The sequence below is a fragment of the Lissotriton helveticus genome, chromosome 3_2 (genome assembly GCF_964261635.1).
Source record: "Lissotriton helveticus chromosome 3_2, aLisHel1.1, whole genome shotgun sequence".
Classification (NCBI taxonomy): Eukaryota; Metazoa; Chordata; class Amphibia; order Caudata; family Salamandridae; genus Lissotriton; species Lissotriton helveticus.
In genome coordinates, this window is record NC_136062.1 from 498,852,188 (window position 1) to 498,879,617 (window position 27,430).

The window sequence follows — 27,430 nt, forward strand, 5'->3', positions numbered from 1 at the left end:
TTTTTGTTCAGAGGACCATTTACTTGTTCTTCAGAAGGAAGTCCTTGTGCTCTTGCAGAAAGGTGCGATGGAGGTGGTTCCGGAGCAGGGAAGGGGTCAGGGGTGCTACTGGTATTTGCTGATCCCCAAGAAGATGGCAGGTTACGTCCGATCCTGGACCTCAGGATCTTGAATTTTTACCTCAGACAGGAGAAATTCAAGATGCTGACCCTTGCACAGGTTCCTTTGGCGATGCAGCAAGAGGACTGGATGGCGTTGATCGATTTACAGGATGCGTATTATCACATTCCCATCCTGAAGTCGCACAGGAAGTAGCTCCGTTTTATGGTGGGGTCGCAGCACTACCAGTTTGTGGTCCTGCCGTTTGGTCTTACTACTGCACCTCAAGTCTTCACAAAGATGATGGCAGTGGTGGCTGCACATCTCAGAAGATCAGAGATTCCAGTGTTCCCTTATCTGGACGACTGGCTGCTCAAAGCGGAGTCGCCAGAGATGGTGCTTCATCATCTGCATATAACAACTCATCTAATGTTCAACTTGGGATTTTCGATAAATGTGCCCAAGTTTCACCTGGTGCCTTCTCAGGGCAACCTGTTTATAGTGGCGGTACTGGATACTACTGTGTGTCGAGCTTTCCCTCCTCCTCAAAGATTTCTCAACATTCAGGAGAGGATCCCTATGTTTCACAATGGAGCGGTTGTTCCGGTCCTGAAGGTTCTTCGCCTGCTTGGTCTGTTCGCTTCCTGCATACTGTTGGTAAGTCATGCGCACTGGCACATGAGGGCGCTCCAGTGGTGCCTCCGCAGGCAGTGGTATCAGCACAACGGAGATCTCAGGGAGTAAGTCAGGATCTCCAGAGAAGCTGCAGTGGAGCTGACTTGGTGGAGTGTGCAGGGCAACCTGACTCAAGGGAAGCCCTTTCAGTCACCTCCTCCAGTAGCCTCAGTGATCATGGATGCCTCCACTCTAGTGTGGGGTGCTCATCTGAAGGATCCGAAGGTCAAAGGTCTTTGGTCTCCAGAGGAAAGGTTGCTTCACATCAACCTTCTGGAATTGCGGTCTATACGTTTAGCACTGAAGGGCTTCCTTCCTTCCCTTCGCGGTCGGTCGGTACAGGTCCTGACAGACAACACTACCGCGATGTGGAACATCAACAAGCAGGGAGGTGTGGGGTCGTACCGTCTCTGTCGAGAAGCTCTGCGACTCTGGTCCTGGGCACAGAACCATCAGATTTGCGTGTTTGCACATAATCTAGCCGGTGTGCTAAATGTTCGTGAGGACAGTCTCAGTCGGCATTACTCGGCCGATCACGAGTGGAGGCTTCATCTGAAGGTAGTTCTTCACATCTTTCAGATGTGGGGGATTCCTCGGTTGGACCTGTTTGCCACTCAAGAGAACGCGCACTGCCTGTTGTTCTGCAGTCTTCAGTATCCAGTGCAGGGAGCGTTGGGGGACGCCTTCATTTGAATTGGAGCTCATATCTCCTTTACGCGTTTCCTCCCGTACCCTTGATTCCTCGGGTTCTGAGGAAGATTCGCCAAGACCAGGCCCAAGTTATATTGATCGGCCTGGATTGGCCAAGAAGGCTGTGGTACAAAGATCTACTTCACCTCTCATTGCACCCGCCGCTCCGTCTCCCTCTCAGGGCAGACCTCCTCTGACAGTCGCAGGGGCAGGTTTTACACCCCCACCTCCAGATCCTGCACCTTCATGCCTGGAGATTGAACAAGGCAACCTGAGTTCCTTCTCTCTCCCACCGGATGTAGTGGACGTTATCTTATCGTCCAGGCGACACTCCACTAAGTCAATTTAAACTTATAGATAGTCAAGATTTGTTAAATGGTGTGGAGAGAGACCCATTGATCCTTTAAAGGCCACTTCATGAATGGTCTTCAGTTTTCACTTTTCTTGGCTCAGCAGGGATGTGATGTGGCCACTGTTAAGGGATATTTTTCGGCTTTATCAGTGTTTATTTGTTTGCCAGATCAGCCGTCTTTATTTAAATTTCCCATTGTTTTGAGATTTATTAAGGGCCTCACTAATAGGTTTCCGTCTTCCCCCTTTGTTATGCCTCAATCGGATTTGAATCTTGTTTTACCTTTCTTTATGGGTTTTCCGTTTGAACCCTTACATAGTTGTCCTTTGAGGTTTTTGTCTTTTAAAATGTTCTTTGTTGTGGCTATTCCCTCAGCTAGGAGGGTGAGTGAGCTTCAGGCTCTCAGTTCAAAACCCCCGTTTTTGACCGTACATGCTGAAAGGATGGTCCTCAGGACCAGGGCTGCCTTTCTGCCTAAGGTGGTTCCTCCCTTCCCTTCCATCTAGGGCAGTCCATTACTCTTCCGGTGTTCTATCCTCCTCCTCACCCTTCCAAGGAGGAGGAGATACTTCACCGCCTGGATCCTTAAAGTTCGGTGAGCTTTTATTTGGAAAGGACTAAAGACTTGCGAGTGGACGAGCAGCTCTTTGTGGGCTACGTTGGATGCATGAAGGGCAAGGCGGTGCACAAGCGCACTCTATCCAGGTGGATCATCTTGTACATCAAGATCTGCTACGCCCTGGGTGGTAAGGAACGGCCTGAGGGTATTAGAGCTCATTCTACCAGAGCCAAGTCATCCACCTCTGCTTTGGCCAGAGGTGTTCCTGTTGTGGACATTTGTAAAGGCAACTTGGGTCTCCCTTCACACTTTCGCAAAGCATTACTGCTTGGATTCCGAAGTGAGGAGGGACGGCCACTTTGCGCGCTTGTCATGCTGTGGCACTATTCACAAGGTGAGGAATCCACTGGCAGATGTATCCATCACAAGAACAAGTTACTTACCTTCGGTAACGCTTTTTCTGCTGGATATAGTATCTGCCTGTGGATTACTCACTGACCCACCCTCCTCCCCGATGTCCACCCTTATAAACCTTAAAGGTGGTTTTGTTTAACATGATTGTTTAATATGTGATGTATTATTGTGCATTGTGTGGTGTATAGGAAATGCTGTTGCTCTTTGGATTTCCTTTTGAATTTACACTATGTGTGGTTGTTGAATATTGTGTACCTTGTATACTTTGAATATGTTGTCAGTTCACCCTTCGCCTCTGTGGCATGGAAAAAATGAGTGGAACTGACGTCATCACGCCGACGAGGCTCTCTTATGGCTCCGGGGGCGTCATGCGGAGTCGCGAGCGGAACTGTGGCATTGTGACGTCCTCGTCGGTGTAGAGAGTTGCAGGAAAAAAGTCCGCAGAATGCTGACGCAGGGGATATTCATAAGGTGAGGAATCCACAGGCAGATACTGTATCCACCAGAAAAAGCGTTCACAAAGGTAAGTAACTTGTTCGTTGGTCCCATAGACCACCCATCAGTCTGAGAATAGGTTTATCTTGGTGGTAGTGGACCATGCCACCAGATTCCCTGAAGTTATTCCCCTTTAGGAGAGTCACTGCGCCTGCAGTGGTTAAAGCCCTGTGGTTGACGAATAAAAGTCTGAGGCAGAGATGTTAAGAAGTAGTCTTTATTCCGTCACCCACTCTCCAAGACTGACTGAGGGATGCCAACATTCTACGGTAAGCTCCAATGGAACATCCCATAAGGGGAGGGGGAACAGTGAGGAACATACCAAGGGGTGGAGGAAAACAAGGGAAGGAAGATTACAACACATCTCCCTTCAACCAGCATAGAAAAGAAATAAAACAAGACATGCAATGCATGTATGACACTATAACGGTAGGTACAAAAAAAAGGGTTTAAATCATTGTTATTGTTATTGTTATTGTTAACTTTAGTTTCTATAGCGCCAACTCACCGGCAGGTCTCAGGGCGCTCACGACCAAAGGACAATACAGCTCTTTGACAAATCGATGGATCAGTGGCGTGCACAGATTAATGTAAACCCGAGGCCTCTCTAAATAGCAGTGTTTTTAATGATTTCCTGAAACGTAACAGGTTACCTTCTTTACGAAGGGACTTAGGTAGTTTGTTCCAGATTTGGGGAACTAACACTGAGAAAGTTCTCCCACCCTTCGTTGCCAGTTTAAACCGTGGGCAAACTAGCAGCTGAGCGTCAGATGACCTCAGCCTTCGTTCAGGTTTATGGATCTCCAACCGTTCCTTAATATAGGCAGGTGCTCGGCCATAAATCGCCTTATGGGCTGTACAGAGGCTTTTAAACTCTGCCCTTTGCCTAATAGGAAGCCAGTGGAGACTCTGCAACAAGGGAGAGGCGTGGGACCTTCTTGGAAGTCTGAAGATAAGTCGTGCAGCATCATTCAGAACAACCTGCAATCTATTTGTCAGATTTTTTGGTAGACCTAAATAGAGAGCATTCCCGTAGTCCAGCCTCGAGATGATTATAGCAGAGACTACAGTGCGAAGCATGGATGTAGAGAGAAGGGGAGCTAGTTTACGCAGTTGTCTAATTAGACCGTTACAGGTCCCCACAACCGACGAGATCTGGTTAGCCATGGACAATTCACTGTCAATCATAACCCCAAGGTAGATAAAACATGACAAGGAAATAATATTTAAAGTACAGTGACTGTAACATCCCTATGAGCTTAAGAAAACCGTAACAACAACCTCATGGCAGAACACCGGGGGCTAACACTGAGTAGTGCCAAGAAGATTGTTGTGATACCATGGATCTCTCCTTCTGATGGAGGAAAAAGGGGAGATTGTCATTCCCTCAATGGGAGATGTGTGATATGTCCATAAACCATCCTTTATAATTTTATCCACATCTAGCTTCTTGTCAAGAGCCAAACGAATATGTTTGATAACTATTTGGGTTGGCTTGTCGATTAGCTCTTTGGCTATGGATGAGCACCTGTTGGCAGTTTCGTATTTGACCCCTAAATTATCCATGAACCTTCCCATTTCGCTAGAAGAGAAAATCACATAGGACCATATGTATCAACAACCTGATTTGCGATTCTCAAATAGCGATTGTTTAGAAATCGCTATTTGAGAATCGCAAATAGGGATGTATGTACAAAATCGCAATTTTTTAGCGATTTCTTAGTATTCCTTAATTGCGATTAGCAAATTGCGAATCGCAATTAAGGAATACTTTCCCATTCATTTCTATGGGCCAGGAGGCCCAAAGGAATGAATGGGAAGTTATTCTCAATTTGTGATTCGCAATTTGAGAATCGCAAATTAAGAATAATTTCAAGGGTGCAGGGGTGTCCAAAGGAAACCCTGTTGCACCCCTGAAATCAGCATGGGTGCACATGTGGCGCACATACATGCCCTAGGGCATGTATTTGCTTCACATTGCACTTTGAAAAATGCAAAAAAGTGCATTTTTCAAGGAATTCGCAAATTACCACCAACTTGAAGTTGGTGGTAATTTGCGATTCCTTAAGGCTGATTTGCATTTTTTTATTGCTTCTTACATTGCATTTAAGGAATTGCAAAATTTGCGATTCCTTAAATGCAATCGCAAAATAAGGAATCGCAAATTTTGCGATTCCTTATTTTGCACGCAGTTTTCTTTCATACATACCATTTAGCACTAATGCGTTCGCAAACGCAGGAAATTCTGCGAATTTCGGCGTTTACGAACGCATTAGTGCTTGATACATATGGCCCATTGTCCCCAGTGACTATAGTCTCTGGCACCCCTTCACAAGTGAAACAATCTTTCAAACAATCAATGAGGTTGCCGGTAGTGGCATCCGAAACAAATTTGTACTTGATCCACTTGGAAGTGTAATCGACGAGCAATAACATGAATTTCATTTGGGCTCCTAACTGGTGTAAAGGACCAATTACTTCTAAGGCAAGTTTGGTCCATGGGAGACCTGGTACTGTATCTGGATCACTGGACATGGGTACATTTTCACCATCAGACAGAAAACTTTCCTTTTCATTCTCTGGCAAGGCGGACAATAGGTTATGAGTTTTTTCCTCCAACACCGTAGAACCATACACTTTGTTATTATCGCAGATATCACTGTGACTTTTACTAAAAGCCCCTCTTGGGGCCCATCTCGAGCCCTATGGAAATCCTTGTCAATTATTCCCAGGCAGACTTGATCTACGTTGTTGGGGTCCAGCAGGATATCTAACTCCCTTTGATGGTGCCAACCCAATAGATTGGAACCTTCTTTTACGATAAAATGTTTCAGGTGCGGCAGCAGCAATCATATTGCGAATAATGTCCATTGCACGGCACGTAATGCAACATGTATGAAGTGCAATAAGAAGGGTCATTTCGCAAGAGTGTGCAAATGGTTTGCAGTGGAGAGGAACACTCTCCTAAGTACATATTCCAAGTTAAAAATATTGATAAGGTTCGGAGGGAGAAAAGAACAGGTTACAGTATATTCACCCAAAACATGCAAAATAAAGTAGAGTAAAATGTCACCCAAGCAGGAGAGAACACTGTCACAAATCCGGCGTCAGGCCATCGGAGGCGCCTACTCGACTCCGCTGTTGAGGAGAATGAACACGTCCACAACCAAAACACAAATGCTGGAGCGCCCTAACCACGAGGAAATTACTTGCTGCCTCGGGGGTGGTGCTCCGTAGCGAAACAGCTCAAAGTGCCGGCTGCCCTGTGGCTGGGGTGCCGGATGCACAACCCGGGGAGGAACTGCAGTGAGGAAACTCCGGTTTACCTCAGGATGAGGGGCCACACTGGTGGAAACTTCTCCGGTGCCTGCACGGAAGGCTGAAGGAACTACTGACAGCAGCCAGGCGTGGACAGGAGCCGCACCGGAAAGCTCTGAGAGCTGCAGGGATTACTGACGGCCGCCAGGCGTGGACTGGACTGACCGTGCCAGTGCAGATCCCATTTTCCAGGTTCTTCCATTTAGTTAATGAGAACCACCAGGACAAGGGTTAGTTGTTTATCATCTTTCATCTGGCAGGGGGGGCGATGTTATGCCCCTTTCCCCCCAAGTTTTTGGACTGATGCTGCTGGTTTTTCGACTCTGAGAGTGCACTGAGGCCTGCTAACCTGACCTCAGTGCCTGTGTCCTTACCCTTAGACTGATCTGTCTAATTGGCTTTTACCCAAATTGGCTGAGTTAGCTTACCTGTACGTCCCTAGTAAATGATACCCAGGGCATGTATGTTAGAGGGTTACCCCAGGGATTGCACCTCTGGTTGTGCCACCCTGGTTGGGACAAGAGTAAAATGAGACGCCCAGCCCGCTATAGGCAGGCTGTAAGGGCAGTTCTGATGGATACATCTGCCAGTGGATTCCTCACCTTTTGAATTCCCCTTGCGTAGCATTCCACTGAAACTTTTTTCCATAGCTCTCCCCCATCGACGAGGACATCACAATGGAATGGCTCCTCACGCGACTCCGCGTGATTTCATCAGAGCCATTAGAAGACCTCGTTGCCGTGCTTATGTCAGTTCCCTTTTTTCAGCGCCGTTGAGTCGTAACTGGTTTTTTCCAGGGCTCTCCATTCCTGGAGTTTCATTGTTACAGGATTCTTCCTGAAATTGTAGCCGTGACATGGTTATCCAGAAGAAGTCTGGTTGTAAACTTTGCAGGGAATGTGGGGGTCATATGCCTATCACCGACTCCAATGAGGATTGTCTTTGGTGCCTCAGTCGGACCACGACGTCGAGGGTGTTCGTCATGCAGGCGCAGGTTTTTTTTGGTTTGGACTAGAAAAGTAAAAACATCTGAAATCTTCTCCTCTTACATTGGCACTCATCAGTATTGGCACATACATTCTCTCACTTTGAAGTCAGAGAAAGAAAAATAAACACCTTGGAGACAGAGCCTAACATTTGACCTCTGTTTATGTATGCACGGTAAACGTGACAAGATAAGAACAAGATTTAAGATCCTCTTTACAGAAAACGAGTTTGTGGAAGAATAAAGGTTTGGCAATGGGTGGGACAAACTCACCCTGAGCCTAAAGCAAATAAAGCCGCAAATAGAAAGCAAGGTCAGCTTGTTCAATGTCCCCAAGATGTATTTAGCAAACCAGACAGCTGTGCAGTCTGGTAGGCTTCGACCTAAATAGGGGAATTTGTAAGGCGCCATTGGTAAACTTTAATAGAAGAAATGTGTATTTTTTTAAAAAGAATTAGAGGCTCAACCAAGCTGTGTTCGAACCGCCTCCTCCTGGCATGTGTTGTAAAGTGTAAAGTGCTGTGGAACCTACCCATGGGCGAGACTATTCACTTGTTTATGACTTCAGGGAAGATTCCCGCAATTTAGAACTCGGATTACAAGGAAGTAACTTTTAATTTTTCTCTGATTAGGATATAAAACAATTTCCAGCAGATTGTTTGTGTCAGTAGAGGTTGGCATTGGGGATTCTAAAACCCCACTAGACTATGTGTAAACAACTGTCCTTCTCTTGGTTAAATTCAGCCCTGCTGCCAAAACTCACCTTCTCGTCCACAGTGATTGAGTGTCTAGAAATGATGATTGTGTGGGCTATGGGGTGCGACCAGTGAAGGTCTGTGATGATGTTCCCCAGTGCCACTACAGACACCAAGCCGCACCTACTGACGGGGCGGAACTGAGGGTAGGAGCATCGCTCTGAACCACAATTGGGTTGGATCCCTTGTTTCATCTTTCGTTTCGTACATGTTCTGGTGTAGAGCACTCATCTCACAGGATGACCAACCGAGAGAAAAAGGGGGAGAGACGAGAGGTGCGGGGTAAAGTAGGCTGTGGCCATGTGCAGGGCAGGATAGGTGTTTCCAGAGCTCTTATGAACATCAACAACCGTTCCAGTCAGAGGTCGATGAAGGGGGTTCCAGAGAGAGGCGAGGGACAGAAGTGCCCTCCCCTCTCTCTGAGACTCCCTTCATCATCATGTCCATTGAACAGACATCCTGACTTTTTACCATTCACCCGGCTGACATTTATATTAAAACTCACATTCTTGTATCTTTGCAGATCCAACCCCTTGAATGCGGAGGATCAATTCCTGGGCGCGCCAGTGGACAGCAGCAGATCGCTTGTGCCACAGTCGTCACTCAGTAGAGAGAGCACAGATCAGAGCGAGAGAACGAAAAACCTTGGGACATGGAAGTCAGACATCTCAGAGGCACGAAAGAGGGTTTCTGGCCGGGTGTACCAGCTGCCTCGCTCCACTGGTAGGCAGCTCAGTGACTCAGAAGACAAGATCAAGAGTACAGCTAAGGACCCCAACTCCATCGCAAAGGTTCCACAAAACTACAGAAGCATCGCGAGTGCCAACATCATGAAGAGTTCCCTTAAAGATTCTGGCAGCATCACAAGTCCAATGGACTTCAGTAGCAAGAAGCTCGCACCAAACGACTCATACAGCATTAACGACACTCCAAAGAACGCCAACAGCACCAAGTGTGCACCAAAGGACGCTACAGGCGTCAGTGCCCAGAAATCAGGACAAGCAGCTACTGGTACGGACCTCTCTGACAAGCAGCAGGCACAGACAGGGATCAGACCCTCTCTGCTGGAGACCCTCAAGCATCAGCTGGCAACCCTAGGAGAGGACAGTGGTTCAGAGGAGCAAGAAGACCATCCCTGACATGAGCACAGACTTCTTCTCTCTTTATCCAGTCATGTGACTACCATCGATATGGCCCGGCACATGGAGTTCTAGCAGCACATGCACAGAACATGCGATCCCAGATACCCTCAGATACATGCACAGAACATGCGATCCCAGATACCCTCAGATACATGCACAGAACATGCGATCCCAGATACCCTCAGGCACATGCACAGAACAAGAGATCCCAGATACCCTCAAATACATGCACAGAACATGCGAACCCAGAAACCCTCAGGCACATGCACAGAACATGAGATCCCAGATACCCTCAAATACATGCACAGAACTGCGAACCCAGATACCCTCAGGCACATGCACAGAACATGCGATCCCAGAGACTCTCAGGCACATGCACAGAACATGCAATCCCAGATACCCTCAGGCACATGCACAGAACATGCGATCCCAGATACCCTCAGATACATGCAAAGAACATGCGATCCCAGATACCCTCAGGCACATGCACAGAACATGCGATCCCAGATACCCTCAGGCACATGCACAGAACATGCGATCCCAGATACCCTCAAATACATGCACAGAACATGCGAACCCAGATACCCTCAGGCACATGCACAGAACATGCGATCCCAGAGACCCTCAGGCACATGCACAGAACATGCGATCCCAGATACCCTCAGGCACATGCACAGAACATGCGATCCCAGATACCCTCAGATACATGCAAAGAACATGCGAACCCAGATACCCTCAGACACATGCACAGAACATGCGATCCCAGATACCCTCAGGCACATGCACAGAACATGCGATCCCAGATACCCTCAGGCACATGCACAGAACATGTTATCCCAGATACCCTCAGGCACATGCACAGTACATACGATCCCAGATACCCTCAGACACATGCACAGAACATGCGATCCCAGATACCCTCAGGCACATGCACAGAACATGCGATCCCAGATACCCTCAGGCACATGCACAGAACATGCTATCCCAGATACCCTCAGGCACATGCACAGAACATGCGATCCCAGATACCCTCAGGCACATGCACAGAACATGCGATCCCAGATACCCTCAGATACATGCACAGAACATGCGAACCCAGATACCCTCAGGTACATGCACAGAACATGCGATCCCAGATACCCTCAGACACATGCACAGAACATGCGATCCCAGATACCCTCAAATACATGCACAGAACATGCGATCCCAGATACCCTCAGGTACATGCACAGAACATGCGATCCCAGATACCCTCAGGTACATGCACAGAACATGCGATCCCAGATACCCTCAGGCACATGCACAGAACAAGAGATCCCAGATACCCTCAAATACATGCACAGAACATGCGAACCCAGAAACCCTCAGGCACGTGCACAGAACATGCGATCCCAGATACCCTCAGATACATGCACAGAACATGAGATCCCAGATACCCTCAAATACATGCACAGAACATGCGAACCCAGATACCCTCAGGCACATGCACAGAACATGCGATCCCAGAGACCCTCAGGCACATGCACAGAACATGCGATCCCAGATACCCTCAGGCACATGCACAGAACATGCGATCCCAGATACCCTCAGATACATGCAAAGAACATGCGAACCCAGATACCCTCAGGTACATGCACAGAACATGCGATCCCAGATACCCTCAGACACATGCACAGAACATGAGATCCCAGATACCCTCAAATACATGCACAGAACATGCGATCCCAGATACCCTCAGGTACATGCACAGAACATGCGATCCCAGATACCCTCAGGCACATGCACAGAACATGCGATCCCAGATACCCTCAGGCACATGCACAGAACATGCGATCCCAGATACCCTCAGGCACATGCACAGAACATGCGATCCCAGATACCCTCAGGCACATGCACAGAACATGCGATCCCAGATACCCTCAGGTACATGCACGCTTACCCATCAGCGCGTGGAATCCCAGACACTCACTACTCAGTACTAACACGCACTGACCCACTATGCCACATGCAATCACAGCAACTCCTTACTCCTGTTTGCCCTTCACAGGACCTATCTCATTAGGTGAAGTCAGGAGCATTGTTCAGACCCCTGGAAGGGCCCTTCTCTGCTGTGTTCTGGGGGCCCTTCAGCTTGAAATCCAGAGCCTGTTCTGATGCTGTGTGAATGAGCCTGCCTCAAGCAGTAAATACTTTCATCTGTAAACTGGCCATGGGCGCGCTAATTAGAGATATTTACACACTGTTCGTGTTGATAAACCCAGCCGCCGTCTACGGGTGGGCAGCGTGCGGGTCTGAGGTACATGGAGGCGGGTGCGCCTCACTACAAGCGACGCTGCCGGGCCCAGGTACGGAGACAGTTCATTCTCAAAAATGACAAGGGGCTATATTGAGGCGCAACAACACCCACAACCAACAGAACACAAAGACGCATCACAGAGAGTATCTCTGGTGTAGTACGAAGCCACCTTTAACCCAAAATGCTATTATGGTGCTAAGTCTGGATCACCAGTCAAGGGAACCCAAAAAGGTGTTCCTGGCTGATGATAAGTCTCCAAAAAGTCTTTCTTGAAAGTGAGACGGTTAGCAAGGGAAGAATCCTGCAGAATTAGGAACAATTCCCCCATGGGAACAAACTGGAGCTGCTCAGTAAATTGCATTCCTACTTTGCAAGCTAATGGTGAGTGGCCGGGTATTTTGGTTTTAAGGTACCTGGAAACATATGCATCATGGATCAGTATCAGAACCCTGAGCTCGAGTGTACTGCAAACTCCTGCATGGTTCATGGTTGGGCCAGACACAATTTAAAAGAAGCCTTTGTATGGTTGGTCTTTCTCCCGCAGCCTACCGTGGCTTCTTTCACAAGCTGGGTCATAAAGTGGTCTCAAGATCCAAGTTTCATCGGCAGAATATATTAGAAGCCCTGAGATTGTCTTTCTTGTTAGGAGAATATGAAAGCAGGGCACAGAGTGTAGGCCAACTGGAAATGGAGCAAGGCCTTCTGTAATAATTGACACAATGGGGAACAGTCTCCCAGTGGCAGGAGTTAGACCTCCAGGGGTACACCACGGCCCTTAGATGGGATCCCCGTTCTTGAACAGCTGTACAGATGGGGAACAGGGTCATGGAGGCAGGAGTTAGACCCCTAGGAGTACACCACTGATCTTAGAAGGTGATCCCCTCACTTGACTAGCTGTACGGGTGGGGAACAGTCTCACAGAGGTGGGTGGGGGGTGAGACCTCCAGGATTAACCTACAAACATAAATCAACGGAGGACTAAAGAGACCGTAGCTCACTCAAAGTTCCAACAGATTGTGGCCCTGTGCACTTCTTTTCCGGTACCCACCATTGTTTGGAACCACTGTTCAGCAGAAATAGATTGAAATTACAAGGGGAAAGGTGCAACCAGAAAAATTGTAGTCCGTAAAGATCACGCAACTGTCAAAATATATGTTTTATTCCTTCTTTACTTTGTATCAATAAAAATATTTTTTTTGTAAAGAGAATATCCAGCCAACGTGTTTCGTTCTAACAGCATTATGAACTTCATCAGGGCTCATGTACATTTCATTACTTTAAACTCTGAACGCAGAGAATTCTTTCCTCTTTTGTCAAATCCTTCCCAAGTATGTTTGATAAGTGTCTAATACAGAAGATATCCTCATAGTCACGGATAAATAAATAATTACCTGAAATTTCTTTTGTAATTCATTGTTATTTTTGTTTTCTAACTTCTAACTTACATTTGGTTAAAAAGGAGGACACTTGACTCCCTGTGCTGTGCATGCTTTCCTTGCAAACAAATGATAGACGGAATGCTTAAAAAATCATACATTCATCCCCAGTCAAGAGATCTGGGTTAAATCCATCGTTCTTTTGCTCACCATGCCACTCCAGTTTAGACCCAGCCATTTGCAAATCAGTCTTGACCCTGTGCCTCATGGGAACAGTCCAGCCCAAACTGCCAAGCCGGATCCTCCCTGGACCTGAAACAAGCATCCTGGGACCGGTTTCTGGGTATTACCCTTCATCAGCCAGGCTTTCTTGAATCCAGTGGCACAGTGAGCAAGAGAACACACAATAGAGACCGTTCCCAGTTTAAAACCAAACCAAAACAAAAAGGGTGAGGTGCTTAATGGTTGTGAGGCATCTCACAAAAAGTGATAGACTGGCATCACACTCCACCTGGAGTCATGCTTCATCATCTGCCAGCCCTCGCCCTCCAGAAACCACGTTTGGTGGAGGACGGGCATGCACCTGGAGACAGGGATGCACTTCTAAGTGAGTGAGGGCCCAGAAAGGAAAAAGTGATCATTAAAAAGCCATCACAGTACACCCATAGATCCTTTATTCAAAGGGAGACTGTGCGGAGTTAAAATAGAGAGTGCGGTGAATGAGGATACTATCATCCCGTCACCGCTGTGAAAATATTTTAGAGATAGGTCAACATGTTTCTGCCGTTTGTCCGTATAGGTACATGGCATTCGTCAGGACCAGATGTAATGGGGGCTCCAACCTTACTGAAAAGTGATTCGGTAGTGCCACTCTGTGGGAGTAACCACTATCACTCTCCACTGCCAGGGTTCATGGACCTGTAGTGAGATATTAAAAGAGAAGTGCATAATGTATTAACTTATAATTATTAATAAGTTTTGGTTTGTAACTATTTCCATCCACTCGTGAATTCAAGGGATATGGAAATAACAGTTATCAGTAATTTTACTGAGGTCTGAAATTGCTTGAATGTGTAGTCTTACCCTTTGGGAAGGACGATTATCCCCATGGGAGGGGGGGGTTGTGACTTTTGGGGAATCCCTATGGACACACTATGCCTGTGAGAAAAGAAAGACGAAATATGGTCTCTGTTTAGTAAAATGTCCCAGAGGGTCAGATAGATCATATGTGGCCCTGGGACCTGGATAGACTAGCGTGGCTGGACTCACCATTGGCCAGGGATGTTCCCGAGAATACACCTACACCGATCACCTCGCCGCCTCCCTGATGTAGAAATGGCTCTGTGAGCGGCAGGTATATATAGTGTCATACCCCGGGTCTAACTAGCGTGCCAATAGTAGTTAAAGAGCAGCACCTGGGTTTGGCGTGTGCCGATGACGTCGGGTTTCCTGTGTCAGAACGGGACACCCGACGACAGGTTCCCTGACACGTTCCCACGGCCTGACCTTGGGTGTGAGCAGAGGTTCCTCTTAATCAAGCTCGGTCGCCCTGAGATGCCGTAGGCAATATCCGGCGTCCCAGAACTCGTCTGCCTGACCGCAAAGAGCGGTTTTAGCATAGTTGGCTCAGACGATGCCTCGCCCAGCCATATGGCGTGATTGGCTCAACCGGGTCACGTGATTTGGCATGGACAACAGATTTGGATTACATCCCGTTAACCATGGGGATCCGCCGCACTTGCGTGATTGGTTCTGAGGGGTGTGTCAGATTTCCGTGCAACCAAATACAGTCTGATTGTAAACATTGCGCTACACTCTGCAATTTGATGTAGTTAGTTCGAAAGTGCCTCGTGCCTCGTTATGCGAAGCATACGGAGCCGGGGTATTTGCGTGGCCACGCATACGTATAGTTGTAAACAGCACCGCAATTCAACAGCAGGCATGAAATACATGATATCAAATGGCCGGCCGTGTCAGTCATGGTGACAAGGAACTGCAGTAGGGTGTTACTCCTAAGGAAGCCTGGTACAGTGATCGTGACCACTCACATTGATTAAAATTGTGCCGAACTATCAGGTTTAGTATCGCATATATATATTCCATGATCATAAAGTGACCTTGGTAGACAGCAGGGTGCAAATGATGGGAATACTGTGGACGAAATAAAGGGAAAGATGGAGAAGAGCGTAGCAGTAAACACGTGCCATTATTCGATACCATATCACATTGTATTTGGAAGATGAGAGCATTGCCATGCCCACAACGACTTATAGTTCTAATAAGGCTACACTGGGCGTACAGGTGTCATTATCCTGAAGAGAAAGTGCTACCTCGTGTGATATGTGGATGCTGTTATTCTCCCATAGTGTTCCTATGTTTGCTCTCCTACCTTAGACTTGAGTTTAGACAGGGGCATATGGTAATGGATCACCTGTGAATAGTAAATCATGTGGCAGATGGTACTGTACAGGATGTGTTACTAAGTTCATTTGGAGCCAAGGGATGTCATCGTTCAGGCCAGTTCTTGCCGTATTCAATCTAAACACCCACCGTTGTTCTCTTACATGGAGGGCATGAGTTAAATTGGTTTCTCTTCTTTTCAGTAACTCTAGAACTGTCCATTGTAGATCACCTTCCTTGTGTCCCATCTCCAAGAAATGTCTCGTAAGTTTGGTATTGTCTTTTTTGCACCTGAAGGTGCTCCGATGTTCATTAATGCGAAGTCTAACCTTTCTTGTAGTCATGCCAACGTACATTTTCTTGCACGGGCAGGTCAACAGGTAGACGACATTGTCAGTGTTGCAGTTACTAAAGTTGTTCAATATCCATGGTTTACTTGTGCCAATGTCCACTTCTCGCATTATGTTGGTGAATTGGCATGCAACACAGTCCCCACATGGGTAATGACCCACAGGTCGTTGATGGCCCCAGAGTGTTAGTTGACTTTCTCTTTCCGCTGTGACCAAAGACTACTAAGATGTCCGCCGATCTAGAACGCGTATGCGTGGGGACAGGTCAGGCAAGCTAAAGCCCGGCCTTCCTCGATCAGCAGCGCTTCGCGTTCTAGTTGTTGGATTCCTGACGTCTTACCTGAAGCTCTTCCAGGTCGTCGCGCTCCTCGCGCCGGACTCCGCATTTGCCTGCCGTTTCTCGTGGCCGGTCGTCGTTCCCTGGCGTCCCGTGCATATTGTTCCGATCCTCGGTTGCCTGCATTAATATTTTGAAGATAAAAGAAGACAGACTGCATCAGCATTGAATTAAGCGGTAACAGCACACTGCCCTGGGGGCGTGGCTTAGGAGCCAATGCGGACGTCGCGTGAGCTGAGAGCTCCACGCCGGCCTGACATTTCTCTTGTTTGGGAACCTGTATCGCCCCTAAAAAGTACCTGGAGCCGTGCCTCGCTTATCCGGAGGTGACCGCTGAAGCTTCTGGCAGAAATAACGGCGCTACTGGGAACCGGAGGACAGGAAGGAGCGAGAGCCCGGCCGATCAAAATGGCGGCGGGTGCGGACTGAAAGAACTGATCTGAAGCGGTACGTGAAACAGAGCTGGCAGGACCATAGAGCGGAGAAACGGGCTGCGGAGCACCGGGAGACCAGCGGAGCAGAGTCTGGAGCGGGCCAGGAAATTCGACTGAAGTGGCGATCCTGGGACGGCGGTGGCTAAGGAAGCGGACCGAACCCCTCCCCCCCAATGCAGCATGCAGCGATATCGGAGCATCTGCGGCGGAGTTGGAGGGGCATCGCAGTGCTCCAGTACGCATAACACGGAGGGGGACCTGGTGAATTTTGGTAGGGACCACGCCTCACTGGAGCTGGGGACTGAGGAGACAGCAAGTTGGTTGCCGTGAAGATAAAGCCGCCATCTTGAGAAACACACGGCACGGCGCGACTGGGGACTGAGCAGCTCTTGGCAAATTTGCCAGCTGATGACGAACGTAAGGGTGGGACTGGGCCTCCTCCGCGCAGACCATGCAAAACTTGGCGGACCGTGGCAGAAGCCACTCCAGGAGTTTTGGACCCAGCACAAAAGGCACTTGAGACACAGATGGGGAAAGTGCATTGTCGCTTACAAACTCTAGAGAAAAGGGCTGAGGATGCTGAAGCGCAAAACAGGAGGAAAAACATGCGGGTGGTAGGGCTGCCTGAGGGAGTGGAAGGACCCAGTATGGTAGACTACTTGGAGGCCTGGTTGAGGACGGAAGTTGCCCCAGAAGGCTTGTCCCCTTTCTATACCTTGGAGAGAGCACATAGGGTGCTGGCACGTCCGTTGACCTCCAGGCGGCCCCCCAGACCAGTGGTAGCACGCTTGCTCCACTACAAAGACAGAGACCTTCTTCTGAATAGGGCACGCACTATGGGCCCCTTCAAGGTAAACAATAGTAGTGTAACACTGTTTCCTGCCTACATATTCGAAGTGTAGCGCCAGCGGGCCTCCTTCTTGGAAGTCAAGAAAGCACTGCGCGCAGAAGGATTACATACTCACTGATGTTTCCGGCACGATTGAGAGTGGTCATGGACGGTAAAACCTTTTTTTACAGTACGCCTGAGGAAGCATGGGACTGGATGGAATCCTACAGAGCGGGACAGGGAGAGGCTGGTTGCGGCCAGGAGGCTGCCAGGAGGGCGCTGCACCCTCCCCAGCACTCTGGAAGATGTCGGCTCGGCTCCCAAAAGCCAACGATATCTCAGACGGAGAAGGAAAGATAGACGGCGCTACAGGCAGTAACGGAGATATCTCAGGAATGGGGACTGGAATCGAGGGGGGCTACAGACTCTGAGAAGGGATCGGCAGGGGCGGATTCTGAGGATTCGGATTCGGCGAGCATCACAATGCCTCATGTCACACCAGGAACTGCTGATGAGATTGCAGATGCATAGTACAGTAAGACTTTTCCAAGGACGGGAGGGTGCTTTTGTTTAATGACAATCCTTTTCAATACTGTGGGGGACAGTGAGATGGTGTCGGTGGTGCGAGTGGGGGAGGGAGGCCTTGGGGTGGGGCTCCCTTAAACTGGGGTGCTACAGCAGAAGCTGTGGCCTTAGTAGGAGTGGGGTACGGTGGGAGATGGTTGAGATATTCTGATTCTGATTAACCAGGCCCTTAGACACCTCCCCTACTATTGTATTTAGAGGTTCCCTGGTAGCTACCGGGGAAGCAATTTGGTTGATGTTGGACTTGGGCCTTCTGGCAGGGTCACCCCTGAACTTTTTGCCTTGAAATTATAGTGATTTCTGGTCTTTGCGCACTTTGACACTGTGGCGCAGTGTAAAGTGCGTGCTCTCCCGGAGTGCGTGTGTGAGATTGGCCTGCCCTCCCATAGGAATGCATGGGGAATGTCTGTGTCCCTGGTAGTTCCTGGTGCGTGAGGTGTGCATGGTCAAGTTTGGTATGTGTGAACTCGGGGGAGTGAATGCTGCGAGATGGTGTATGCAGCATGTATGTGTCTAGTAGGGAAGCGCCATTTCTAGACATGGCTGTACGTGTGCTGTGAGGGTGCTGGCGTGTGATTGGCTGGAGCTGGCTGGGATGCCAGGCTCCAGGAAGTCTGTGTGGGTCTGCCCCGGTGGTGAGTGGGAGATTAGCATGAGTGATGTGTGGGAGGAGTGTACCTGTGTCCTGGATGGGCTGGGTTTTCCCCACACAATGCTGGCTCCGCCCCCCTGTGGTGTGACTGATGACCCAAGCCCTGCCAGTGAATAGAATGGGTGGTTGGGCCATCAAGAGTGCTCCAGAACCAGCTGCGACTGGTTCTGCCCCCACCCTGCACCTAAAGACAAAGGGAAAAGGTGTATAAAAGAGGGGCTGTGACCCCATGAAAATGTTCTTGTTCTGACACTTGAATCTGCCAGGGGCGTGCTGCTGCTGGGGCCCAGGGGAAGGCTTGCCTCCCTGGGCCCTGCCCAGCCCCTGGACTGCTGATGCCCTGGAGGACTTGCTTTACTGGAAGTTACCTGCTCCCTTTCTTTGCCCTAGAAACCTTGGACTTCATGTACTTTGCCCTGGGAGGGCTGCCTCCCTTTAAAAAGCATCTAGCTCCTTTTTGCTGCAGGGGAGCGCTGTTCTGCTTGTCTTCTAATCCCCCCCACTGGTGTCTGCAAGAGGCGTGGGGGTAATTGGCTGCTCTTCCGAGCTCGTGGCCGTGAGGAGACTGGGGAAGCTCGTGCTCTGAACACCGCCGCCGCGATGGCGTTTCTGTGCTGCTGATGGGGCTATTGCCTTGCAGGTGCCACCCTGCTTATGCCCCGATGTCCGCAGGTGCCTACCCTGCATTGTGCCCAAGTGAATAGTGCTAATAGCGGGTGTCCACCCCGCTTCTGCGTTTGTTTGTTTTCCATGGAGGGAGCCTACCCCTCTTGCCGCCCTGCCGCCGCGAACCGCGGCCCGCCTGACGGTGGGCGGGGCCAGCGGGACGGAAGTAGGAGGAAGAATGCGGCCGGAAATGGGGACAAGAGAGAGGAGGTCGGGAGCCCACCCCGCCTCCTCGAGCACCAGAGAGAAGAGGAGGAAAGTCTTCCCGCGGCCCGGGGCTCCTGTGAGCTGTGGAGAGCCCCGGGGCCGCCAGTGCAGAGTTAAGGCCATTGTCCCGCCTTTGTCCGGTCTCCCGTGTGGAGAGGGAGACCGGAGATCACCCGGAAGTGGTTGGCCGGCCGCCCAATGGCAGCGCGGCCCGGCCGGGAGTCCCGCCTCCTCGAGTACCCGAGGAAAATGAGGAACAAGACAGCCAGCGTCCCTGCCGCCTCCTGAAGGCAGTCCGGTGAGTGGAGCTGCCCGGGAGGAGGGGGGTTTGGTAGAGAGAGCCCTGCCTTCGGAGGAGGTGCCCCGGCGAGAGGAGCCCCCGCCCCAGCAGCCCGGTGAGTGTTAACGGGCGAGGGGGACGCGGGGGGGCCATTGTGAGTCCGAGTCCCCGAGGGGGACTCTGCCAGTGACGGGGGCATCATTTCTTGGAGCCTGAGAGGTTCCTCAGGGCGCCGTAGTTGGCACAGAGCCCCGAGGGGCTCAAGGTGTCCCATTTGTGTGGAGAGCCCTGAAGAGGTTCTTGGGGGCAGCTTTGGTTTCTGAGCCCACGAGAGGCTCCAACAGCGGGGCCATTTGTTGTCAGAGCCCCGAGAGGCTCAAGGAGGCGCCACAGTTGTTTGAAGAGCCAGAGAGGCTCAGGGGCATTGCTTAATTTGAAAGCCTAGTGGGCTCCAAACTGCGCCTATGTATGTTCTAGAGCCTAGAAGGCTCCCCGTTTGCACAGTTTTGCTTCCTGAGGGGCTAGTGAGGGCCCCTGGCACAGATTTGTTTCCAGCTGCCCAGCAATTAGTGGGCAGCTGCACCGTTTAGGTATTTTGCTTCTAGGGACATGTACTCTGGACTTTAGGAGTGAGGCGCACTCCTTCATCCCTGGCCTTTCCCCAGCTGCGCAGCACTTAGTGCCAGCTGCAGCGTTTAGGCCCCCTGTTCTGTCCCTCAGCTGCCCAGCACTTCGTGGGCAGCTGCTACGTTTAGGTCTTGGCGCAGTGGCGCAACCTGGACTTTGTGAGTTCTACGCTAAAGGTTTAGATGCTGTTATGATCTATGTCCTATTGCTTTTGGGTGTTAGGAAATGTACAATGTGTAGTATGTTTTGCGCACCCTGTGTTCTGCACCTCTGAATGTGTTGTTGATACATTATGTGCCCTGTTCCTTACACCACTGAACGTGTGTTGATGCGTCATGTGTTCCTTACACCGCTGAATGTAGGTTCTGCATCATGTGTTTTGTCCCCAGGTCTAGGCCCCTACTTGTATTGTGATACTGAGGTGGTTGTTCTTGCTAGTGCAGGTGGTGCTAGTAAGGTCCTGGTTCCCTGCGTGACCTGTTCCTAGGGTGGTTAGGATTGCGTAGGGGGGACTTACCAGTTACCAGTGGGTACTGGTTTTGTGCTTTATGTCCTATTTTGTGTTACAGTGATCTTCTGTTATAAGTGATCCCAAGGGCTTGATACTAAGCTTGCCCCCTGACCAGAGTCCCAGGGCCAGTGGACTCTATGGTGCCTTCCCTGCCAAATTGCTGGGACTTGTCTGATCTCCCTGGGCCCCTGGGGCCTCGCTGAAGTGTGCCTCGCTCGTTCCCCTCGGCAGCTCGTGCCGGCAGCCCGTCCAAGCCTCGAGCAGCGCCGCTCTCCCCTGAGCCGCGCCGCTTCGCTGGGTCGCCCGCATCCTGCCTCCCCCTCCTCTTCTGAGCCGCACACATTGGTCGCCCCAGAGAAACGCTTGTACCGTGCCGGCAGCCCGTCCAAGCCTCGAGCAGCGCCGCTCTCCCCTGAGCCGCGCCGCTTCGCTGGGTCGCCCGCTCAAGCTTACTAAGGAGGTCACTCGCATTATCCCGTGCAACCAGGACGGAAGGTACTGTCTGATAGGCTATGTTCTAAGTTCTAGGCCTACAAGTATTGTATTGTTACTTCTAAAAGTGCTGATTCCTGACAGTGGTCCAGGTGGCCCTGTCTTGTAAATAATCCCTTGTAAATTCTGCCCGTGCCTCTGGCACATTGTAAAGTGTGTTTTATCTCATGTGTTTTGGTGTAATACAAAGGCTATTTTTATATAACCTTGTGTGGAGTTTCCTTTGTGGTGGGCCTTTGGGTGTTGTTGCTGGGGTGCGTGCGCAAATACTTAACTTACATCGCCTCCAAGTTTAGCCTTGCTGCTCGCGCCACGTTACCTAGAGGGTGAGTAGGGGTTATCTTGGCGTGTAACTCCCTTGCCCTGACTTGGGGGTGGTGGTCTCTGACTGACTTTGGCGAGAGCCCTGGCCAGCCGGGGATCCCATTTCCAACAGTTGAGAGTTTGGATGGGTCCTGGATTGTTAGGACCTGTTCTGGGTTGGGCTTGTTGGGGACTTTTGCGAGTGTTGTTTGGGGACGTAGGGGCCACCGGTGTGTCCTTGGAGTAGGTACAGAGGTTCCAAGGGGCAGTGGACCAATATGGGGACAATGCTTGACTTCAAATGTATAACATGGAATGTGAGGGGGCTGCACACAATGGGGAAGCGCCACAGGGTATATGCTTATTTGGTGCGGAGGGTGGTGCATATAACTTTCCTACAGGAAACCCATATTAATCGAGCGGAGGGCAGTGCGCCACAGCAAAGATGGCGGGGCAGGTATATTATACAACATATTCAGCTTTTGCTAGGGGAACACTAATATGGATTAGAGCAGAGGACCCGCCAATTAGCTGACCCAGAAGGGAGGTTTGTGGTGGTGGGGTGCGACTGAACGGTTTGGATGTAACGTGTAGCATAAACGCCCCTAATGTTGATCAGATGGCTTTTCAATCATCTGTCGGGTAAACTGGCACCATACCTGACTGGCCCTGTGATATTGGGAGACAGCTTCAACTCAATGACTGATATTAATATGGATAGGTCACACCCGCCGCTGTCGGAGGCCCCTGTACACAAAATATCTAAAGCTAGAATGGACTGACAGGATGGGTGGGAGCTCATAGACACGTGGCAAATGCAACACTTAGAGGACCTTGACTATTCTTTCTTCTCTGCATTACACGAACTGCATGTGCGCTTGGATGACATATTGTGCACACCGGACGTACACGCAAAAGTACTTCATAGCGAATACTTGGCGAGAACAATATCGGATCATAATCCGTTATTGCTGATGATTGGCTGGGTTCAGGAGAGACCTGTGATACTGATGTGGCACTTACGACCAGAGGTGCTGGAGGACGCTGTCTTCCGTACAGAAATAGAAACGGGAATTGCGCAATACTTTGCTGAAAATGAGGGGACGGCGTCCAACTTAGCGTTGGAGTGGGACATTTTTAAGGTGGTGATGAGAGGAATGTGCATTACCAAAATGGCCGGAGTACAGAAGACATTGCTGCGTGACGTAGAATCGGCAGAACACCGACTGAGAGAGGTGGAAAGGGCGCGGCCTGAGAACCCAGGGGCGCAGGAAGAACTGTCAAGAGGCCAGGGAGAGGGTGGCGACCCAGATAGAGAGATTGCATTGCCATGATCACATAGCTTACCTGGCAAGGGCGCATGCGGATCGGGACAAGGCGAGCACACGACTTGCCTGGCTCGCCAACCCGGCGCCTCGGGCACACCTATATTGGCATTGAGCTCATCGTTAGGAACTCCGTTTTATACCCAGCGAGGGATCAACGGATTGTTTATAGAGTATTATGACAACTTGTATAGGAGTAGGTTGAGGAACACTGACAACGCCCTAGAGGAATTTTTGGCTGCTATAACGTTACCACAGTTGGAGGACGAGCAAGCGGATTTATTGGGGCAAGAAATCACATTGGGGGAAATACGAGGTGGCATTAAACACATGGCGCGCAATAAAACGTGGGGCACCGATGGCCTACCTATCGTATCGATTTTTACTCAAGCTATATTAATTTATTAGCTCCAAAATTGTTGACGGTTTATAAAGAAGCACGGGCAACGGGGAGGCTTCCAACCTCCACGAGAGAGGCTATCATTATCCCGCTTCCGAAACCTGGAAGGGACCTGTTGGACTTGGCCCTCTTGGCAGGGTCATCCCTGAACTTTTTGCCTTCCTCCAATATTCTCTCTGACCTTTTGTTTTGTTGGTTTAATGACTCTGGGCACTTTACCACTGCTGACCAGGGCTAAAGTGCATATGCTCTCCCTACTCTAAAATTTATATGTGATTGGTTTCCATGATTGGCTTATTTGGTTTACTGTCAGTCCCCAGTAAAGTGCACCAGGAGTGCCAGGGCTTGTAACTATAAATGCTGCTGGTGGGCTTGCAGCACTGGTTGTGCCACCCACAGAAGCGGCCAAGTAAAAGGTGTCTAAGGTCTGCCATTGTAGAACCTGCGTGCAGTCTGGTACTGTCATGCTAACTGCGCAAGTGCACCTACTTGCCAGTCCCTAAACCTTCCCTTAACTTCATATTAGTCACCCCTATGGTAGGCCCAAGGGCAGGGTGCATTGTAAGCATAAGGTAGGACAAGCCCTGATGTGTGTGGCATGTCCTAATAGTGAATTACAGCCATTTTCATTTTTCACTATTGTAAGGCTACCTGCTCTCCATAGGCCAGGATGGGCTGCTGGAATTATTACACTCTATAATCCCAACAGACACAGAGAGCATGGTAGAAAGTCATGTTTAGTATGCCTGAACTCAGAATAATAAAATACTTCTTTTAGTAAAGTTTATTTTAATATCCTGTGTTTGCAAATACTAATTTTAGAAAGTTAGTATTTGCTTGCCTAACCATTTCAGCCCGCCTCTGCTCTGATGTGTATCTGCTGTCTGGTTCCTGTGTGTGACAGGGCTGGGGATGACAGGTGGTGAATAGAGGGATTACACCAGAGTGGGAGGTGGGAGTGCCCCTTGACTATGAATAGGACTGTGCTCTGACACCACAATGCTGGCTCCGCCCCCTGGGGACTGACTGGTGACTCAGCCCTGCACCTGGTCCAGGAAGAGGGAAGACTTGTCAACAAAGTACTCCTGACTGTACTGATCATCACAATGCTGGCTCCACCTCCTGCGGAGCGTCTGCTGTCCCTGCCCCACACTCTGAAAGAAGAAACCCAAGCCTGGAAAACAAAGTGCTCAAAGACTGACTGGATTAGGCAAAGGCCCCCCTGGCCTGCCAGAACAAAGGAAATAGTGTATAAAAGTAGGAGCCCTGCTCCTAAGAAATCAGATGCTGTCGACGCCAAGAAGAAACTCTGCCTCAAGAGAAGGACCTGGGAAGGCTGCATGGAAGACTACTGTCTCTAGACTGAGAGACTGGCCTGTGGTGGGTGCCTTGCTGCAAGAAGGAGAGAGGAAGAAAAGACTGACAGACTTTTGAATTCAACTTGTGCATCTTGACAATCTCCGAGGGCTTGCTGGTGAACTTGCCCCCTGAACTGCGTACCAGGAACATTGGGCGCTAACCCCCCCTTCAGGAAGAGCTGCTGTTTGTGTGGTCTGACCCTACAGCGCTGATCTAGGGAAGCGGAGTGTGTGAGGAATCCTCAACGCACATTCTGTGAAGCAGTGCACCCCTGTCCCCCGAGCAACGTGACTTCAGTTTGGCTGTGCCGCAGGAACAAAGTAAAGTCCAGCCCCGCTGGTCCGAGCACCGTAAACTGTGGGCAAGACCGAGCCGTCGCTCGAAAAGTAAAGAGGAACCATCCGGTCCGAGCGCCACGAGCTTCTGGCCCCGAGCCGCAGCTCGTAAAGTAAAGACATACCCCCGCCCTGCCTTGACCTTTCCGCTGTGATCGCGTTGAAGAGAGCGCCCCGCTGCTGTTAAGTGAACAGCTGCGGAGCATCCGGCGGGTGAGTACGTCCCGTGTCTGTGACCCGTACTCCCGCCCGCACCACCTGCAGCCGCTCCCCCTCCAGGGTAGAAGCGTGCGCTGCGAGTCTGTCTGCCCTCACAACGCATCGTTAACCCAGGAGCACCGCGCCTACTGGAGCCTCGAGCCGTAGCTCGCATCGCCCCCGGGAAGACACCGCGACGTGGGAGGATTGATCCCCGCATCCGTCCGCCTCAAACCCCCACAAGGAAAAAGGTACTGTGTCCGTATTTGACCTTGCGCCGCGCTCTGGACTAAGGAGTCCGTGAGGCGCGCACCCTTCTGAGACAAGCTTTTGCCCCAACGATGTGCACACCGTATGCGTGAGACTCTTCCAGCCTGTCTCACTGCCGCCGGACGAGTCGCACAGCCGCCCTACGCCTCGTCCGCCTCAGCCACGCCGTAAGCCATGGTACGCGAGATGCGTGAGGCTTAGCGGGGCCCTTCCTGCATTGACAGTTTGAGACGTACCAAAGCGCTACGAAGCGCACAAGCTTTAACGAAAGGAGTCAGCCCGCTGTATGCACTGCCTAGATTATTGTGGAGCCAATTTTAAGTACTGTGAAGCCGTTTTGAGAACATTCAAACTGTTTTAGGTACTATACATGACACTAAAGAATTGTGGCATTCTTGAGAGTAACTGGAAACGTGAAGTCTGTACTTAAAGCCTGCTTAAGAGTTTCTATATAAAGAATATATTTTTACAAAACAATCAGTCTTGTGTCTCTGTGTGGTGGGTTGACGGGGCATTGTGTGTGTTATAACAAATGCTTAACCGTATGTACTCTGGGGATTAGCCTTGTCTGCTCGCGCCACGCCGCCTAGAGGGTGAGCAGGGGTTATTTCTAAGAGTAAGTCCCTTGCCCTGACTAGAGGAGAGGGTCCCTGCTTGTCACAAGTGTATACCTGTGCCAACCAGAGACCCCCAATTCTAACAGGACCCCTTAGACAGGTCGGTTTATCGCCCGTTATCTATGCTGATGACTGACTACAAAATATTACGTAGAATTTTGGCGACTCGGCTCCTCCCCCATATGGTACAATTGGTTCACTGTGACCAGGCAGGTTTTATCCCGACCCGAAATACAGCCAATGAAATATGACGCCTCCTCCGCATACTGGATAGAGATCACGGGGATACCCCCAATGCTGCGGTACTCTCGGTGGACATAGAGAAGGCGTTCGATAGCTTGGAGTGGCCCTACCTGTTCTGAGTAATGTGTGCATTTGGCCTTGGGGAGGCATTTGTGGGATTGATGGGGTTACTTTACAGCACAGCAATAGCGCGGGTGCAGACGGGGATGGTGATCTCCTCTCCCTGCTCAATAGGTCGGGGAGGGCGACAGGGGTGCCCCCTGTCCCCGCTGTTGTTTGCGTTGGCCATTGAGCCGTTGGCCACACATGCTAGACTGGGGCTGCACTATCAGGGACTAGCCTTGCGCAGTGACCTGCAGCATATATCCTTGTATGACGATGATCTACTTATTTTCCTGGCCAATACAGGGGAGGCGCTGGAAGGGGCGACGAACCTGCTCCAGGTGTTTGGTGGGAATCGAGGGCTGGGGGTGAACCGGAGGAAGACTTGTCTTTTCCCGGTGACTCCATCAATGGCAGGCCCTGTTCAGGTGGCGGGAATTTGGTGGGAATCAAATTGCTTACCCTATCTCGAGACAAATATATATATCATACACCTGCTGATTTGTGGGAAGGAAATGTGGGCAGGGCCTTACGAGGACTGAAAGGTAGCCTGGCTTTTTGGAGTGCTTTACCACTCTCTGTAACCGGCAGGGTGGCCCGCCTGAAGATGGTGGCGCTTCCCCGCCTGCTATATTACTTTAGGACACTACCGCTTTGGATACCAGGGGCAATCTTTAGGCAGCTTCGATCCATGGTTAGCGGTTTCTTGTGGGGGAACAGCAGAAGGCATGTAGCCTTGACTACAATGATGA

General features: G+C 50.2%; 1 protein-coding gene across 1 annotated transcript in view; it reads left to right on the top strand.

Annotated features, from left to right (window-relative positions):
- AGBL2 (AGBL carboxypeptidase 2) overlaps nt 1–13,168 on the top strand; it is a 350,584-nt gene extending 337,416 nt beyond the window's left edge. Inside the window, exon 15 of the mRNA XM_078684573.1 lies at nt 8,866–13,168. Within this exon, the coding sequence (XP_078540699.1) occupies nt 8,866–9,481 (616 nt within the window). The 3' untranslated portion in view covers nt 9,482–13,168. The remainder of the gene's footprint in view (nt 1–8,865) is intronic.
- Nucleotides 13,169–27,430: the final 14,262 nt, after the last annotated feature.